The sequence below is a fragment of the Hippoglossus hippoglossus genome, chromosome 16, assembly GCF_009819705.1.
Source record: "Hippoglossus hippoglossus isolate fHipHip1 chromosome 16, fHipHip1.pri, whole genome shotgun sequence".
Lineage (NCBI taxonomy): Eukaryota > Metazoa > Chordata > Actinopteri > Pleuronectiformes > Pleuronectidae > Hippoglossus > Hippoglossus hippoglossus.
The window spans coordinates 8,940,691-8,958,697 of NC_047166.1; the positions used below are offsets into that span (position 1 = coordinate 8,940,691).

Sequence of the window (18,007 nt, forward strand, 5' to 3'; positions counted from 1 at the left end):
CAAAGAAAGAAAGAAAAAGAAGTAAACATTTTATCCTACCTGGGTTAAAGAGCCACTCATGTTCCTCTGAAGACGACACCAGCACCATCAGGACTGTAACCACAGTGACAGGAAACAGCCGCAGGGAAGGCAAGGCCATGGCGGCAACAACACACCTGGTTACCTGTCCGGAGACACAGTGACGGCCACAGGCATACCTGTTGCAGAAAGAGAGATATTTAAGTCTAGATCCACTTCAGGATTCTTGTCAGTGCCTGTTGACACTGCACCAACAACAAAGTTTTCATTTTCACATACTGCACAGTAATATACACCTGCAGCTCTAACCCGACACTGCTGAGCTCACACACTCCTCATCCCTTTCACAAACTCCACTCTCTCAATCAAATCCTCATAGTCCAGGGCACATAGCATGTCTTACAGTCATTTGTTTTCTCAGCGTTCGCATGCCGAGCTAAAAAACAGGCCAGACTCCAGAGGAGCGAGCACAAAGGCACACAACAAAAGCCACTTTTACACCCTAATTAGTTTTTCTCTCTGGCAGCTGAATGCCGTGATACACTAATACTTTGCTGCCTTCAGAGGGGGGGTGAACAAGCCATTTGGTAATTGAAGATGGTGTAATTAGCTGGCCCTATTTACTCTCAAATTATTGATTCTGTTTGTTTGTGAAATAGCAATCATTTATCCAAATGACTGATTTTAAACCTACTTTCCCTTAATAAGAGAGAGTATATGTGGAGTGCCCCGTCGGTGATAATTGTTTGGAATTAATAAAGAACAGATGACGCTGCAAGATTGGAGAAGTTAGAACCAGCGAGTGTGAGGGAACAGATGTCGACGTATTGCGAGTTAATGGGGACACAAACATAGTCTGTGCAACAGCAGTACAAAGTTAAAAGACTTCTCGTACTACCACATCATTAACGGCCAGTTTCTTAGAGAGTTGTTGATTCAACTTTATGATCATTGTGGGGGCTGAGTTTCATCATGTGCACAGAGGTGTTTCTTACATTTAGTTTAGCCTCATTAATACATAATATTAGAAACACACATCTCTAGATAACACAATAAAGTTCAGCCAAATGCCCCTTAACAGCCTCCGAATTGATCATTCAGTTGAATTAGAAACTCTCTTATGTAGTTTTCAAAGTGACAGAGTACTCTGTGCTTTCTTCTTTAAAACCTTTTGTGCATTTTGGCCAACAACACCCACACAATTTTAAAAAACAACTATATGAATCATAACGATATCTTGAAATAACAACTTTCGGTTTAAATGATTCTGCCAACCCATTTTTCCAGAACATTATGAAGTTGACCTTTTCAGATCTTTCAGATATGAAATGTCATCACTATATAATTTTATCCTGTCAGTTACATGTCTTAAATTGTGTCATAATTGGCGTATAAATTAATGAGCCAAAAACGTGTGTTGTGACAGAGACCTTGACCTTTGACAATCAAATTCTAATAAGTCCATTCTTCAGTCCAAATGGACGCTTGTACCAGATGTAATGAGATCTCCATGAAGTGTGTCTATGATACTTAGCGTCACAGTGACCCTGACCTTTGACCACCAAAATCGAATCAGTTTATTCTTTACAGGCCGAGTGAACATTTGTGCCCAATTTGAAGAAATTGCCCCCATGTGTTCCTGAGATATTGCATTTACAAGAATTGCGTGGACAGGCAGACGTAAATAAGGACGGACAACAAGGAAACATAATGCCTCCTGATGGACGTTGCCAGCATGGAGGCATAAAAATAAGCACATTTCATAGCTCTTTCCTTTGTGCATATTTTATTTTTGAACGTGTTTGAGGCAGACTGCCAGTGCTGGAGAAAGAGGAAGGAAAGGAAACTTCATGATAAGTGGAAGTCTGAAGTGGGGGTGACAGCTGGGAGAGACAGAGGGGCCGGGCCGCCTTCCCTGTAGACCCTCTGTGTTTCGGCTTCATCTCTGACTAGACTGGGACAGGCCGACAGCTGACACACAGCTGTAGTGACAGAAGATCGGAGGTGGGGAGGGGGGGAATGTATGGAAACAGAGTGAATATTAGAGTAGAGTTAGCTCAGGGACACCAGGGCGGAGATGGTGGAACAAGAGCAGTGATGACATGGGTACATGTGTGTTTGGGAGGAGGGAGGAGGGAGGTGGTGTAGAAAGTGACTTATGGCCTCACAGTCAGTGTGTGTGTGTGTGTGCGCCTGGGTACGCAGGGTGTGTATGTGGCCATAGAGGAGATCTCAGGGATAGCCAGCCAGTGCAGCTGTCCTGAATGGGAGACACAACGCACCCGATCCACGGTGCATGTGTTCCAAGAGGGGAGAGAAACACAGAGAGAAAGAGAGGCTGACATCTTCCCTTCCAAAGAATACATGCACATATGCCAGATGACAAAATGGTGAATTATGGTCTGGCAATATGTGTGTGCGTAGAATCTGGCAACAAATCCAAGGCAATCACCAAGACAACCACCACAATGTCAAAGAATATTATCCTCGACAGTGCCTCATCGCCGTTTTGTCAATGAGGGGGAAACGGGAGAACAAACTTTTACCCACGACGTCATTAACGCGGGATGAAAACCAGACAAATGTTTCAATGAGCGGGAACAAAAGTGACCACAGTCGTCCAAGAGCATTGTTGCTGGGAAAGTCAAGTGTTGCTGAACAGCTGTGGTTAGGGCTCACGGAGAGGCAGCAGGGCCCGCTGTGTGGAGGAGATGCCACAGTATGGAGCCCAATCGAAGCTCTCACGTTTTGACTCATGGCTAATCCATGAACGGGACCAAATGAATACTTATGAACAGCTGCTACTTCTGTCCACCCAATCGAACCACAACAACACAGTCGAGAGCAGAGAGACACGGGAGAACTTTTTTGCTTAGCAGCCATTGCATCATTAGAGATAGGTTGCCAGAGTCTCTATAATTAGATTGCTTCAGTAAAAAGTGGCAAGACTGCCTTGGCACTAGTTAGCGTCATTTCAGGAGAGGCCCTCACGTAGGAATCCAATCTTAGCGTTCGTTATTCTTTCCACTTCCTTCCAGTTGGGTAATAAAGCCTGTCAAAATGTCAGTAGTGACCTTAAGATCAGGTGCTTTGCATTTTTAGCTCATTAAACGTATGCGTTACATCACCACCGAACATTTTCCAAAGCATATCTTAACTTAAAGAAAAGGTTTTCTTCAGGATTTCTTACCATGAATTCCAGTCTGTCAGAGCAGAGTGAATAAGAGGCTTGAAGAGGCTTGAAACTTATGAGAGGTAATCAATCACAATCAATGTTTAGACATTTTTTCTCTCTCATAGTTACATTATCCGCAGCCAAGACACAACAGAGCGGCTGAGCTTTCATTCGCAGCCAATGTTTGCTGAGTTTGGGTTTTGCAAAACCAACTGAATGCTGAGATTCTCTGCAGCTCATATAAAAATGAACTGTTGATGACAGTTGTGTGCGACATCCACACGAATACTCTAAAGTTTTCAAATGAAAATTATCATTAATCTTATGTGGTGCCTGGTTGAATTGGATGTTCTTTTCTTAACTAGGGAACAAAATAGGCTTTTATATTTTATTAATAAAATAACAAGCAACTAAAAGCAAAATATTCAAATCTACATTGGATAAACTCAGCAACCCCCCCCCCCCCCTCCCCAGGCTCAGCTTGTTTTACAGTGCAGCTGACACCCCTGTTTATGACTCATCCAGTAAATGTTAAGATATCAGTGTGAAACTTGAGCCAAGCCACATGAGCAACTAGTACAGAGAAATTGACACAATTGAACAAAGATAATAAGCCAGAGAATAATAATGTAAGAGGAAATATGATTTGCTCTCTAAGCCTTCCTGTTCCAAACACAGATCACGTGTTCACTCCCCAATCATGGCCCGATATTAAGTACCACGCTGCATCTGTTAGACGTGACTAATGGCCGCAGGGGAGACGGGAGTAGTGAGCTCTTTGTTTTGGATTTCCATCAGTGTGTGAGGACGGCGGTGAGGTCACACGCACCGCTACCCTCTGTGTCCTGGAGAGAAGGAAGCACAAACTAATCTTCAATCCTCCCCGCACTTTGAAGGGTGGGAAACAAGGTCATTTGATGGCTACAAGCAGGCTTGTTTCTGTGCGACTCGGAGAAAGTGGGAGTGAATTGCTCGTCGCTGCGGGGCCACTGTTCCCCTTGTTTTTACTGGAGATGCACTCCGACGGCAGGCATAAGTTGTTTGGCTGCAAAATATCTGTTCCTTTTTTCTCATCTTGAAATAATTGCCTTCAGCTTTGTTTGGTTAAATATTAAAATATCCCTCAGTGTGATATTTGTTTTACTCCCGGCAAGGACAAAACACAACTACTCCCCCTCTGCTATAGTGAAAAAAGAGGTTTGAGATAAGCTTGAGAAATCCGCTCTAAAACTGAAAGTACAGACAGAGTACTTCTAATTATTACCTCTGCTGTTTTTTAGAAATGAAAATATCCAGACATATTCCTGAGTTTGCCTTTCACACATGAAGAATGCAGCAAGAAATTGTCCGAGTCAGTGCATTCACAACAACAGGAAAATGTCCGGAACATTCAGGCGAAGGGTGTCGTCTAGGTAGAGCATGAAGGAGGCAGAACAACACGTATAACTTCTGCTGTGGAAATTACAATTTTGTGTTACAGCACAATGACACCAGCCTCGGCCTTTATCACCAAAACCTCTCGAATCTGGTTGTCTTTCTAAGTTGACATCTTCATCCACGTCTTCTGTGCATCTTTCTTAATCCTGAGATATTTGTATTCTTTTGTTTGCGTCAGTTTTACGTCCGTCGCATGTTACAAACATCATCAACATGTCCACAAGCTTTTCCAAACATTTTCTTTTCTGCATTCTCACGTGGGGTCACTCGGACATTTCCCCAACATTTAACTAGGGGTCACAAAGTTCATGAAAATTTCCAAGGCAACTGACTAAAGCTGAAATTTTCGACCAATGTCCAAAGATCGGTTCATGCCTGAAAACAGCTTTAAGTAACAGTGGGTGAAGTTTGGTGCCGTGCTCCTGTTGGTCATAGTGCTGATCACACACTGGTCATCACATTGAATAACTGTGCGTCATAATATTCATCTAAACAAGGAAGAGCCAGTCACGTCTGTGGAATCTGATTTTACTGAGTTTTATCACAGGAGGAGGAAGCAGAGGGGAAGGATGGATGAGTCACTTAAACGAGGGAACGAAAGCTGATGGAGACGACAGGAATAGTGGCCGAGTCAGAAAAACAAATTAAACAGCCGCAACCAGAGAAGGAGAAAGTGCAGCATCAGACAGACAGGATGACTTCAGGAGGCGGTGAATCATGAAGAAGGAACACGGTGAGAGGATTGTAAAAATTAAAACACGTTTCCTGGAAGACTTGTGGGAAACATGAAATGACTCATTAAGACAGCTCAGCTCGCACACAAAAAAAACAATTCAAAGCAAACCTTCCCAGTGGCACAGACTCATTCGGGCGGCATCATACAGCAGCAGAGCAACACAGCTCATAACAAATCTAATTCATGAGCTAACACCGGCGGTAGTTTAGCAGAGCTGAGGCTCGAGGGCTGTGTAAAAACAGGTGAAAATGAATGTAACACAGTTAGTGCTTGGCTACACTAAGCAGAAATCAATCATCGCTTATAAGGGGAACCTTCTTTTCTCTTTCTCATGGATACATGGAATCAGATCCACTTGGCCCCTCAGTCCACTCCAGAGGCAGCGCTGCTCAGCATGTGCTCATGGTGGACAGACACAAATGGTGACTGATTACCACAGGTTGCTCTGGCAAGTGAAGAATGCCTTCATCAACAGGAGTCACACAAGTCTTTTTGAAAGTGTAGAGACAAACAATTAGGCCGGGCTTGGAGACAGAGACAGCATTTCTTCTGGTTTCTTTCTGTTTGGTTTTGTGTTGAAGTGGCAGTGGTTGAGAAACATTGAGGAAATTCAAATAATAGGGGTTTGATTTGTGATTTGATGAAATGCGTGAGTTTCAAACGATGTTACCATCACTTCCCTCTTATCTCCACTCGTACTTTACGTTAGCGTGGTTGTTCAAGCAAAACATTCACTCGAGACTGAAAGAGACAAAAGCAGCTGTTTGCCCCTGTGCCCACGCAAAGTATCAGAGATGCCTGCAGTTTCTAAGCAACTCGCCAAGTGGCTCCTCAAAAATGTAGAAATTTCTTCCTCGTGTCCTACGGTCGTCCCTCACTTGAACTATTGGCTACTCCCCCCCCACCACCACCACAATTTCCACTGATACTGCTTCATTTAGTCTGTTTCGTTTGTATCCGCAAGTTTTCAGTTGAAGAACATAATTACGGATGAAATGAAGACAATCCCGTATGTTTCCGTCTACGCATCTAATTTTAAGCACAAATGAGCCTTAAAGCACACACATCTAAAATAGATTAAACAACACATAACATTTGTATAATGTACAAAATCTCCATGTGTCCAAGTCCACAGTTCCTTCAAACACACAGGGAGACACCAAACCAAAAACAGGGAGGTGAGCAGTTTGTAGATACTGTTCAGTATGGCTGTCCTGAGTACTTCTACGCCTCTGTGGTTGCCATGGTGATCTACATCAGTAAATTAATCATTTGTGCCTTTTTCTTTTATATTAATAATGGTTATTATTGTAGTCATTATTATTATGCCTGTTGCTGTTATGCAGGTATTTCCACAAAGATATGGAGTAGAAATACAGTGAGAAAAGAAAACAACTGGGAGGGTCTGAGGGCATATTCATGTATTTTTTAAACATGATCTTCATTAGAAAGCCTGTCAGAGACATCTTCCCTCTGGCTTTTCTTCTCTATTGATGTACTGCACACCTATCGTCAGGGAGCAGGTATTGAAAACTCTTTGTTCCACACAAAGCCGAAGATTATTACTCAAATTCCTGCCACCAGTGTTTTCAGCTCTCGTCCGTCTAATGAAGATGTCTCCTGTCTGTTTAATCAATGAAATTCCTGTTCTGTTTTGTCATCAGCTATTTTGCAAAGACTTGTCAAACACTGAGGACGGCTCTCTGTTTTCTACTCAGCAGGACAGAACCTCTCAGCTGAGTGCACACACACGTACACTGACACACACGTACACTGACACACACACACACACACACACACACACACACACACACACACACACACACACACACACACACACACACACACACACACACACACACACACACACACACACACACACACACACACACACACACAGATCAGAGTCCTTCGTATAAAAAGCAACTTAGCCAAAAAAGAATCAGTTTTATAAGCAATAACATAAAATAGTAGACGGATGTCCTTCAGGGTGGTCCCTTCACGTTGCCTGTCAGGTCAGGGTAAACGATATGTAGTAAACTGTCATAACTGCGTTTTAAGAGAAATGGCCGAGGGATTTTTCTGTAAAGTAAGAGACAGGCTAGTGTGCCTAGTTTGTACTTTGCAGGAACATGCTCTCCAGACTTGAGTTTCATTACCAAAGACTAATATGATGATGGACGACAGGACAACTCCCCAAAAGTGAAGCCAATCGCCCCTTTGTTGCTGGCAGCAGTTTAGATCATGAACCCTGCCTCCTCCATTTTAGCAGATGGGAAAAGTGCCAAACTAAAAAGTCAAAATACATGCCATGGTTCCTGTCATTTTAGATAAATGTTCGTGTTTCTGGTAAGTTTGTTTTTAATTTGTTACACTCTGGCCCCAGACGTCTTAAGGCCAAGATGGCAGAGTTTGTTTAGCTTAATTTCTGGATAGTAGCAGAAAGTGTAGAAGCTTTTATGTTTTATTTTTTTAGACAGTCTCTTGTCATTACACCTGGAAACATTGTGAGTCATTGTGGTTTGCAAGGACAAATGCGCTTGTTTCAAGGAAACAATCTTTGAGTTTGGGTGCCCAACGAGCGGATTTTGCAAGAAAGGTATGTTTTGTGGTGTGCGAGCAAAAACCTATAAGAAGTATTTTTGAATTCACATTTTATTTATCATGAAAAATCACGCGATTCAGGGAAAATGATGAGAGGCAGCATCTGAGCTCCATAAGCACAAGACTTTTGATGTTGTGTGAAAGCTGAGATATGACAAAGAACAGCGAGTATAGAACTGTTAGCCCCTCTGGCGATCAATGTGATTGACACGGAGTCCGTTGTTTATGAGCTGCATCGTGTAAGTCAGAAAGTCGAGTCCTCTCTCTCTCTGTGCACGCAAAGGAAAAACACAAGGAGAGCGTCTGTTATCGTGTCTTGTGGGAAACTGGAAAACCGTTTTGACTGACAGAAACTGTAACACAGATTTGGTTCTCAGGGCCTGAAGCTTCATACATGCCAGTACACGCAGTTAAGACTGTCCTCAGCTCTTTTTTCTCTCGCTATAATTCAACTAGAATGAGAGGAGTGCCATTTCCCTTTCTGGTGAAAGTAAGTTAGTGAACGACCTTTCTCTCCTTTACTAAACGTGAACCCAATTTATCTGGTTCACCGCTGCACTGAGCGAAGATTAGTCCTGAATTTGACCTTAGCTGAAGCGTGAGTGTGAAGATCATACTGAGAATCTAGCAGGTGTGTGGTAGCATTAGCATGTTAATACGAGAGCGTGGCAACAGAGCTTGCTATGTGGATCCCTGGTTCTAGTTTGACACCGAGGCTGTTTTAGGGCTGTGGTGTGATGGCAAACTGCAGCCCACTTCCCTGAATTCAATTTGCACTGACTCAATGCCACCTGTCAGAGGACAAGTAAGAGGCAGAGGGGAGGATGAGGTGAGGGGAGGAAGGAGAGGCATGTGACAGCACAGTGCTACTCTCACAATGGGCAGAGAGAAAATGACCGCAGACAGAGACACAGACAGAAAAGTCAGAATACGCAATGTTTGAGGAAAAATCCCTCCAGTATTTGAACGAAGAGACTCATGAGGATGGGACAAAGGCAATTTCTTTCCCACAGGAGAGCAAGAATTAATCATCCGGGGAGGAGCTATTGAAATGGAGAGAAGTGAAAGAGGGATAGAGGGAAGGAGGGAGGGATCGCCCGAAGGGAAACGGTACACCAGAGAGAACAGGTCAAACGGGAATGAGTTCAGCGAGACTCAGCATTTTGAGTAAAAGTGAGAAAAACAGTCTGACCTAACGCAGCCTCCTAACAGATGCCTTCTTCTCATAATGAATGACAGCCGAGCAGAGAGAAAATCTTTTCGCAGCGGTTTGATGTTTAGCTACTGCGGCGAGCAAACAAAAAAAAACACTCTCGGAAAAGCAAATTATGATCCAAGCTGATTAATGAACTGATTAATATTACGTCAGGGCTTTACTAAAACCCCAACTGAAATGAGCTAAATTACACATCCCACAGCCGTTTCCTGACGCTAATGTGCCTCACACAACTCCTTGGAGGGAGACAGGTTCGGCACACTCAACGTGGACGTCGTTAAACTTCGATTCATCGTCTGAATATTAAAGAAGTAGGTAACCTTTGATGTTGAACACAATTTTCTTCCATGTTCAAACAAGGTTTCAAAAGCACCTACTCTGCCAGAGGCCAGCAGTAATCATTACTCGTGTACAGGGCCACGAGAGGAACGGTGTGTGCTGGCAAGTGGCAGCTTAGGCGAAAAACACCACCACAGTGAGAGGACTTGAACCGGGATGAAAAAAGAAACTAAAGAAGGAAAGACAGAGAGAGGGCGGGAGAGAACAGAGAGCACACTGGCTTTTAAAGTTTTCAGAGTTTCCAGCTTTCATAAGGTTCATCTTATTTTTCCAGAAGCGATAACTTCAACTGCCAGTTGTTGGCCCGACGTGCGAGGCAACACGATATGATTGACAGCTGGTTTCAGCTCACAGGATTCTGCACTTGTACAGAAGAATGGTCTTTTTCTAACTGGATCATTAATTCAGCATCGTAGGGTTCTAAAGGGGGATTTCACTGATTTTAAAGTCTGTTTAAAGGAACTTGGAGGAAAGCACTACTGGAAATGGAGGAAAAAGTTGCATAAAGCTTTTTGTGGCTCCAGGGGGAGCTGTGCAAAGTCTGAAAAATTGCCTCCAATGACGTCACTGGAGGCAATGTTGGTTGAAGACTAAAACTTTAAAAGTGAAAAAGAAAATCTGGAGGTGTGGAGATAGAAAGAGATTAGAAGATATCTGTAGCCAGCTCCTCATCTTTACTTCAGCACGCTGCTCTAATCACTACTTGCATAACATACAGAATCTCCAACCAAACTTTTGGTTGCATTGTGGGTAATGTAGGTGTGGAATAAATGGAATAATAATGACAAAAACTGTCAGTCTGTCAGTTTTGTTGGAGTGTGATGATAGATCAGAGGAGAATTTTTTTGATGAGAGTATCTTATTATTATTAAAAACATTTCTCACAGTTAAGAAAATCTAAATGAGGGAGCGGTTACCTGCCAATTTGTACATTTTTGGCACATGTTGATAGATAATGAATTAGATTATACATGTACTAGCACCTGAAAAATGCTGTCTTTCATTTTGGGACATTTGCAAACACATGCAGGGTTTTAAGCGACACCTTGATAAGAGAGTTTGGATCTGAAGAAACCTCAGCAGCAGTATCACCCCAGTGTGCTTACATTCACACAACAACATGGCTATCTGACCGAGGCAACCACGACGGGAAAAGCAAACAGATAAATGAGGACACTCACAGGGACGATAACAGAGAAGGGAGGCTGAGGATGAGATGGACGAGCAGAGGAAGGAGGGAGGAGGAGGAGGATAAATGAAACATCTAGTGCTGCTTCAAAGGGAATGGGGAGATAGGAGATGAAGAAGGAGAAAATGCGTGTTCACTGTCAAATGTGGAAAGAGGCAGATTGCTAGAATGATCAATTAGGGGGATCAAAGCTGTGCTGGATGTCAGGGTGAGATGGAGGGACAGGGCAATGAAGGCAGGCTGGAGGAGAGGGGAGGGCTGATCTAAAAGATGGACGGACTTTGGAGATTCATAGGGAAGAAATCAAAATGAGAGATTTGAGAACTCACTGACAACTAATGCCTGAGAACACCATGGATCCCGCTTTGAAGTGTCACCACCCATAAGACGATGAGTTTGTTTCTCAGACAGTTGCGTCGGGCTCGCTCTGCATGTGATCACTAAGAACGGCAAATGCAATTGAAAAGATGAGTTGTCTAGACATGAGATGGGAACTGGTTTAGCAAAACAGGGTGAACAGTGGAGTGCTGCCTTCAATTGGTTTAATTTCCCATCAGATGAGGGCCATAGTGAGAGGAGGCACCGTGTTGTCTCTTTGTACTTAAATGAATTCTTCCACCGAGCTCGAGGTTCCCGCTCAGTCTGTCGGGAGCCAATTACGACCGAACACAGAGTTGAGCGGAGTTGCTGCCTAACACACGATTGTTAGAAGAGAAAACAGTCCTTTTGGATTTAAAACACCAATAACATCATTGTACTCTTTCATGCGGTTTACTAGCCACATTAGCCACATTGCTATAAAGACTAGGCATCTGTGCAAAACATGCAATGCAGTCATTGTGCGAGATTTGCCTTTAGATTTCTATTCTTCTCCACCTGTTTAGAGTCTTTTCAGAAAAGTCAACGACCAGAAACCCACACAGAATGGCATAAAGCACCGACTCCCACCAAAACAATGAGCCAGATAGAGCACAGCAGACTGAGGTCAATGATCATCCAGACTAGACAAACCAGGGTTCCCACTGTCGACACCAAATCCTGCTCCTGTGTGTGTGTGTACGCTTGCACACAGGGAGACATCCATGTGTTTTCAATCACCAAGCAACAGAAATAAACACAAAATCTCCCAAGACTTTTGTAGATTATTCTTAAAATTCTCTTAAGACCAACAAAACCAACTAGAATGGCACCTCCGCCAAGGCCCGACAGACCCTCACCAGATTCCTCACACAGATATTAGTCCCCCTAAATATGCCTCATTTTTCTTTATCAAGATATGTGAATTATTCCCCCGGGAAACATCCTATCTCGCAATGTGAATGACAGTGATATCAAAATCCTGGATCTGCCCCCTGATCCTGAGTTCTTCCCCTGATCCGTACCGCAACCTTCCACAAAGTTTCATGGTAATCCGTCCAGTAGTTTTTTTCGGAATCTTGCATATAAACAAACCAACAAACAAACGGACAGGGGGGGAAATCATAACTCTCTTGGTGGAGTCATTTCATCAAAGTTGTCAGACCAATCACTGTCCTCTCTCCGTACTTCTCCACAAATCATATATGATGCAATTATAGGCACTTCCTTCTAACCGTGCGATGACAAAGGCAAATCAATTTTTCCCCATGTGTGTGCATTTACAATTATACTCACATCATTTGTTTATCCAAGTGTTTAAAATATTCCGCCTCCGCTGGACTGCTGGACTGCGCTGCTGATAAAAAGCAGTCGGGCCAACGGCTCTCGTGGGATGCTCTGGGACAATTAGCAGCCAGATGCCCATTAGACAGGGCTCCAGCCGACCTGTGCTCGCCGTGAGGGACTGTATACCAACACTCAGCGCTCCTTCTCACTTTAAGCCTTTGCTACAGAATGAAGAGGGAGGAGGGGCGAAGAGAGGATAAAATGGCCTTTTTACAGCCTCTCTATCTTTTGGCAAATAGCACATGGAGCCACACCAACCCCCCCCCCCCCACCCCCCCCACCCCCCCCCCCCCCCCCCCCACACCCCACCCCCCCCACCGCCTCCCGAAGGTCTAACAATGCTACCCCTCCTCGGGACTGCCTGCTCAGTCCCCCCCCCTCCCCTCCGGCTACCCACATCTGATGGGAAAAGTGACCGCCCGCTGCACTGCACACCCACTGAAGCCCATTGTTGATACCTCCATCAGGCCACGTCTAACTCCTCGCTGCATGCACAAACACACAGGAACAAGCTGGCAACAGAAACGAACGCAGTCACACCCCGATGTTCACCTCTCTCATTCCGTCATACACAAATAAAGAGGCAACGAGCCGGAATGTGCACTTTGAGCACAACTTTCCATGGATTTCTGCACCATTCCTGCTCAGTAATCATCTATTACACTGCACGATTCCCTCTCACCTCCCTGCTCTTCTGGCTCATGTATACATCCTGTTCAAAGTCCAAACCTTCAGGCGGCTAAACCACAAGAGTCTGACATGTTCTCTCCTCCAGTGCCAGGCCGCCGCTGCCACTTCGCCATGCTCAGGTTTGTTCTCTGTGATTGATTCACTCCACAAAGGAACAACCGCCTCATGTACAAGGCCAGAGGTGAATGAAACCAGAGTTGATGGTCTCACTGGAAATCACCTGTGGTGCTGTGAGAGGTATCAGGGGTTAATGGCTGGTGCAATGGCCATGGACCACCTGGATGTGAGGAGGTCAACCTACACATTAGACATTTTTACTGAGGCACACATCAGGCCTGCTGCGGTTTTAAAGCTCCACATGCAGAGAGGAATTACTCTTGTTGAACTTGTGAGGTTTGGGGAATGAGGTGCGACGTGGGGCTGGTGCAGAATGAGTTTAACAGGCTGTGAGGGAGGGAAATGACTGGTGACAACCAGTAACAGTCAGTGTGAGGGTGTGTGGGGGAAGATTTGAAAAATGATGGAAGAAATAAAAAGTCCATTGAGGGGGATATAAACATTGTGGCAGCATTAGTCATTGCACCCATCGGGGCTCGGAATAATGTTTTCTCTGCTGCCAAGGTCCCACATTTAGAGAGATGTTGGACTGCACGGTTTGCAACAGGACGCGACTATGATGTACACTGTCAGAGTATTTCAGCCACGCAGACACACACACACGCGCACACACACGCACACACAGAGACCCAGGGCGCAACGTTACACCTCATATGCTCCAACTAACTGCCCGTGGCCACCGTCCTGAGCTGCCTTGCCCGCCTCACACCGAGACTGATTGACGCCAAACCACAAAGAGAGACACACACACACACACAAACTAACACACACAGACAGCGGGAAATACTCTATCCCCTGCCATATTATTATCATTATTAGCCATTTTTTAATGCGTAAAGTGCGCGTAAAGTTCGCGTAAAGCAGGATTTGGAGGAGTTTCTCGGTACTTACCTAAGAGACACGGAGAAGTGCGCTCTGACAGCGGTGCAGACTCTTCTGTGAAGTCTGCGTGGAACAAGGTGAAGCTGCGTCTCTGCCCCGAACCACTGAATAATCCAGCCTGAGCTCCGGAGCAGCTGCGGGCGACTTGTGTCAGAACTCAAGAAAACAACCGGGACGCTCCTGAGCCTTTTCTCCCGGTGGGTGAACGCGCACTCTCTCACGTCACGTCACCCTCTCGGGATACAACTTGACGACAAAGAGAGAAAAAACAAAAAAAGTAAAAGCAGCGGTGCGGTCTCCGTTGTGTTCCCTCCGCTTGTGGCCGCTCACTGAGCCCGATCCCCGGCTGTGTGTTGCTCCTTCCCTCGGTCCAGGGGCTCCGCGGCTCGGCCAGCAGGCGCCACCAGGTGCTCATTTACATAACTACACCGGCTTCGTCCAATCACAGCCCAGAGCAAGGTGTCTGAGTGAATATCTCAACAGGGCCTCCGTCCAATCAGCGCCTCGTGTGGGCGGGATCTGTGACCCTAACAATACTGTAGAATGAGATTCAGTGTAAAGGGGAGAGAGGGGGGGAGAGGGAGAGAGAGAGGGAAGAGGGGGGAGAGAGAGAGACAGAGAGAGAGAGGGAGAGAGGGAAAAGGGGGGAGAGAGGGAGAGAGAGAGAGAGAGAGAGAGAGAGAGAGAGAGAGAGGGAGAGAGGGAGAGAGACAGAGAGGGAAAAGGGGGGAGAGAGGGAGAGAGAGAGAGAGAGAGAGAGAGAGAGAGAGAGAGAGAGAGAGACAGAGAGGGAAAAGGGGGGAGAGAGGGAGAGAGAGAGAGAGAGAGAGAGGGAGGGAGAGAGGGAGAGAGAGAGAGAGTTGAGGGGGAGAGGGAGAGATGGGGAGATGGGGAGGGAGAGAGGGTTTGTTTCTTTGTTACAGAGATTTGGAGAATATGACATATGATACAGCAGCACACAGTGTGGTGGTTTCACCTTGTTAACCCTTTGCATGTAAGAAAAATGTCACCATGAGGTTTCAACCCACCTTTTTTAAAGTATGATTTAGGTGAAAGGGATCTATTGAATATAAAAATAATCCTGGTGATGTTTTCACTAGTGTGTTTCATCTAAATTGTACGAGTTGTCTAGAATGGGCCCTTTATATTTAAGAACTTTATATTTACATCAGGAGCGGATCCTCTCTACGGAGGCTGCCATGTTTTTTTACAGAAGCCCAAACTGGACAAACGAAACATCTTTTGAGTTTATATGACAACTGAAGGCTCCCACAGGTTCTCCTTCATGTTTGGAAGGGGAGGGGGAGGTGAGGGGTCTTCAGCTGAAACATCACCAGTAGATGTCACTAAATTCTTCACACAGAACCTTTAAATATAATATAAACTTGTAAACTCCTTGAATTATCTCATTGGCCTCTCAGCACCTGGATTGAAGCCTTTAACGCAGACCCACAGCAGCCTGCCTTGAAAGAAACGTTATTACAGAGCGATGGTGGTGTAACTGTATACCATTACTGGCCCTGGGCTATAATGACTCAGATTGAAGGCTTCGCAGTAAAACACTGCAACAGAGCTGGGACCTGGAGAGTTGTTGATATGACACCCAGAGGCAATGCTGGAGTGAGATAGGAATTCATGTTTTTTAAAAGAGCCACATGTGCGTGTGTTTGAATCAAGAGTGGGACAAGTCAGACAGAGGCCGACTGAGGAGGAAATGTTTAGCAGCAATTACAGTGTTCCTGTCTGTGTGAATGAGAGTGAGGGAGACTTTAGCTGGGGCTCAATCACCAGCCAGGGACAATAAAGGTCATTTAGCACATTCTGACCCCACCCTGGATAAACACGGAAGAGAAGACACTCTCTGCTGCGTTCACTTCTTGTGTGTGTCTGTGTGCGTAACTGTATTTGTGTTTGTAATTGTACATGCCAAAAATTACATAGAGATACAACATTTTCATATTTGATGATATCGATAATTATCACGATAAATGTCTCGTTTTTATTTATTTTAAGGTTAAAGACTGTTTTTTGCTCCTGAGTGAAGGTTGTGGGTTTAAACTCTTCTGACAAACACTTAATAAACGGCAAAACATTTCACAAATCTGAGGTCGATCATTTATATGTCATTCCTCCTCACAATGAATTATAATTATATTGGTATATATCGAATCTTTGCCACCAGCAGGCCAAAGTTTTCTCTTATCCTGTGATGACTATGTATCCTGACAGATTGGGTTATTATTATTTTCAGTTTGTTTGCAGGGTTATGCAAAAAGCATGTGACTGATTACAATGACATTTCCACGAAATAGTGAATTTAAATGTGGGTTCCTTCAGGGGACAGTTGGGCCTCGGCGCAGGCATGAGCCATTCTAGTTGATATTGTTTTATTGCCCTGTCCTACGTTAAGGTCACAGCTCCCTGCACACTCCCCCGTCCTCCCCCCTGTGTGTTTATAAAGACTTAAGCTGGACTTTCTTCTGGCCTGGACTAGTTTTCTCTGCATATCATTAACATCCTATCACCACTTTTCAATTTCAGAGCTAAAACAAACCATAACCCTCCTCTCCCCTCCTCTGTGTTTAATGGTTAAACTTCACTCCGTCAACAGTTTTCTCTGTGTTTCATTTGATCATGATTAATTCATGTTTTCTTTTCTCGAAGTGTCTGTTTCATTCAAGTATTGTTTTCCTCTCAAGTCCTTGTTTTCCTGTAATTCTAAATACATTTTAAAATGACTGTGATGGAGGTAAGCTCAAGTTAAAAGGGTAATGATCAAACCACTGTTGATATTTGAGAGTTATTATCTGTGACATTCACCAGCAGAATGTAAACTGATTCCCAGAAATGATCCTGCTGATAAACACAGTGTTCCTGGGTTCTTGGTCTCTCTCACTCTCGAGAGCTTTTCACTTCTCTTTTCAGCCCGTTCTGTCGGGCACATAGTCCAGCTGGCTCTGCTTTGTTCGTTGTCTGGGCAACAGCAAATCCCCTGGCAGAAATTATGACCTTTTTCACCATTATTTCCTTTCTTCCTCGCACCTCCTCTTTTCTATTCTATTTCTACTCACTCACTTTCACTTCTCATGAGTCTTTTTTAATTGTTTTACTTTCCATTTTAGAAACAGAATATGCTCAGCTCCTCTGTAAAGTTTGGGTTTGTTGTCACCAACCCCCCCCCCCCCCTCTCTTTTTCTTCCTCCTCTCTCTCTCTCTCTCTCTCGCTCTCTCTCTCCTCATTCTGCTTTGAGAGAAAACTGGCGAAGCATAAAAAGCAGGTCTGATCCTGTGAGGAATTCACTTGGTGAGAGAAACAAACAGAGAGAGCCAGAAAGTTGTATCGCTTATGAGTCAGCAAGGACAGGAGAGCACTTGATGCGATGTGTTAGGAAAGATAAAGAAAGGGAGAGGAGAACGAGTTTGCTGAGACATCAATCATCTGCCCAGACAAAGAAAATGGGGTTTTAAACAAGAAAAAACTGTGTTAAAAGTTCAAATAAAGAAACTTTTACTTTTTAAAATGGTGATTGCATTCAGCGGAAAATTGGCATTTTCCTGCCATAATTCTATTCAGGGGGGATAACAGATGATCTATGGCCTGTCGTTCTGAATGTACAGCTTGAATTTATCACCTCAGTCAAAAAACACAAACATCCGAATTAGAAATAGGAGAGTTTGACTCAAAGGCCTTTCATGGGACAGCACTAACACACACGCACGCACACACACACTCACTCACGGGCACCCTGTCCACCCCCTGTCGAGGTCTGACAGCTGTGCAGGGCTGCAGGATTCAGACAACACAGATCAGTTGCAGAATGCGAAGCTTGCAGTATGTTGGGAACCAGCGTAAAACCGCATACCAAGCATTCTACCCTCTGAAACATCTCTGCCAGTGTC

The 18,007-nt window shown here is 44.5% G+C and overlaps 1 protein-coding gene and 1 long non-coding RNA gene across 5 annotated transcripts in view; one reads left to right on the forward strand and one right to left on the reverse strand.

Moving 5' to 3' along the window:
- The window catches only part of ddr1 (discoidin domain receptor tyrosine kinase 1), a 39,883-nt gene extending 25,611 nt beyond the window's left edge, over positions 1–14,272 (reverse strand). Inside the window, exons 1-2 of one of the 4 annotated variants that reach the window (XM_034611027.1) lie at positions 12,368–12,494; positions 40–197 (exon numbers count right to left, since the gene is read on the reverse strand). In XM_034611027.1, the coding sequence (XP_034466918.1) occupies positions 40–197; positions 12,368–12,372 (163 nt within the window). In that variant the 5' untranslated portion in view covers positions 12,373–12,494. Of the gene's footprint in view, positions 1–39; positions 198–12,367; positions 12,495–14,116 lie in introns of those variants that run through there. The other 3 variants (XM_034611024.1, XM_034611025.1, XM_034611026.1) reach the window with 3 other exon arrangements.
- LOC117776846 lies at positions 62–14,359 on the forward strand. The gene is made up of 3 exons (XR_004616494.1): positions 62–199; positions 2,167–2,169; positions 14,122–14,359. It is a non-coding gene; the product is annotated as an uncharacterized LOC117776846 (long non-coding RNA).
- The last annotated feature ends 3,648 nt before the right edge of the window (positions 14,360–18,007 follow it).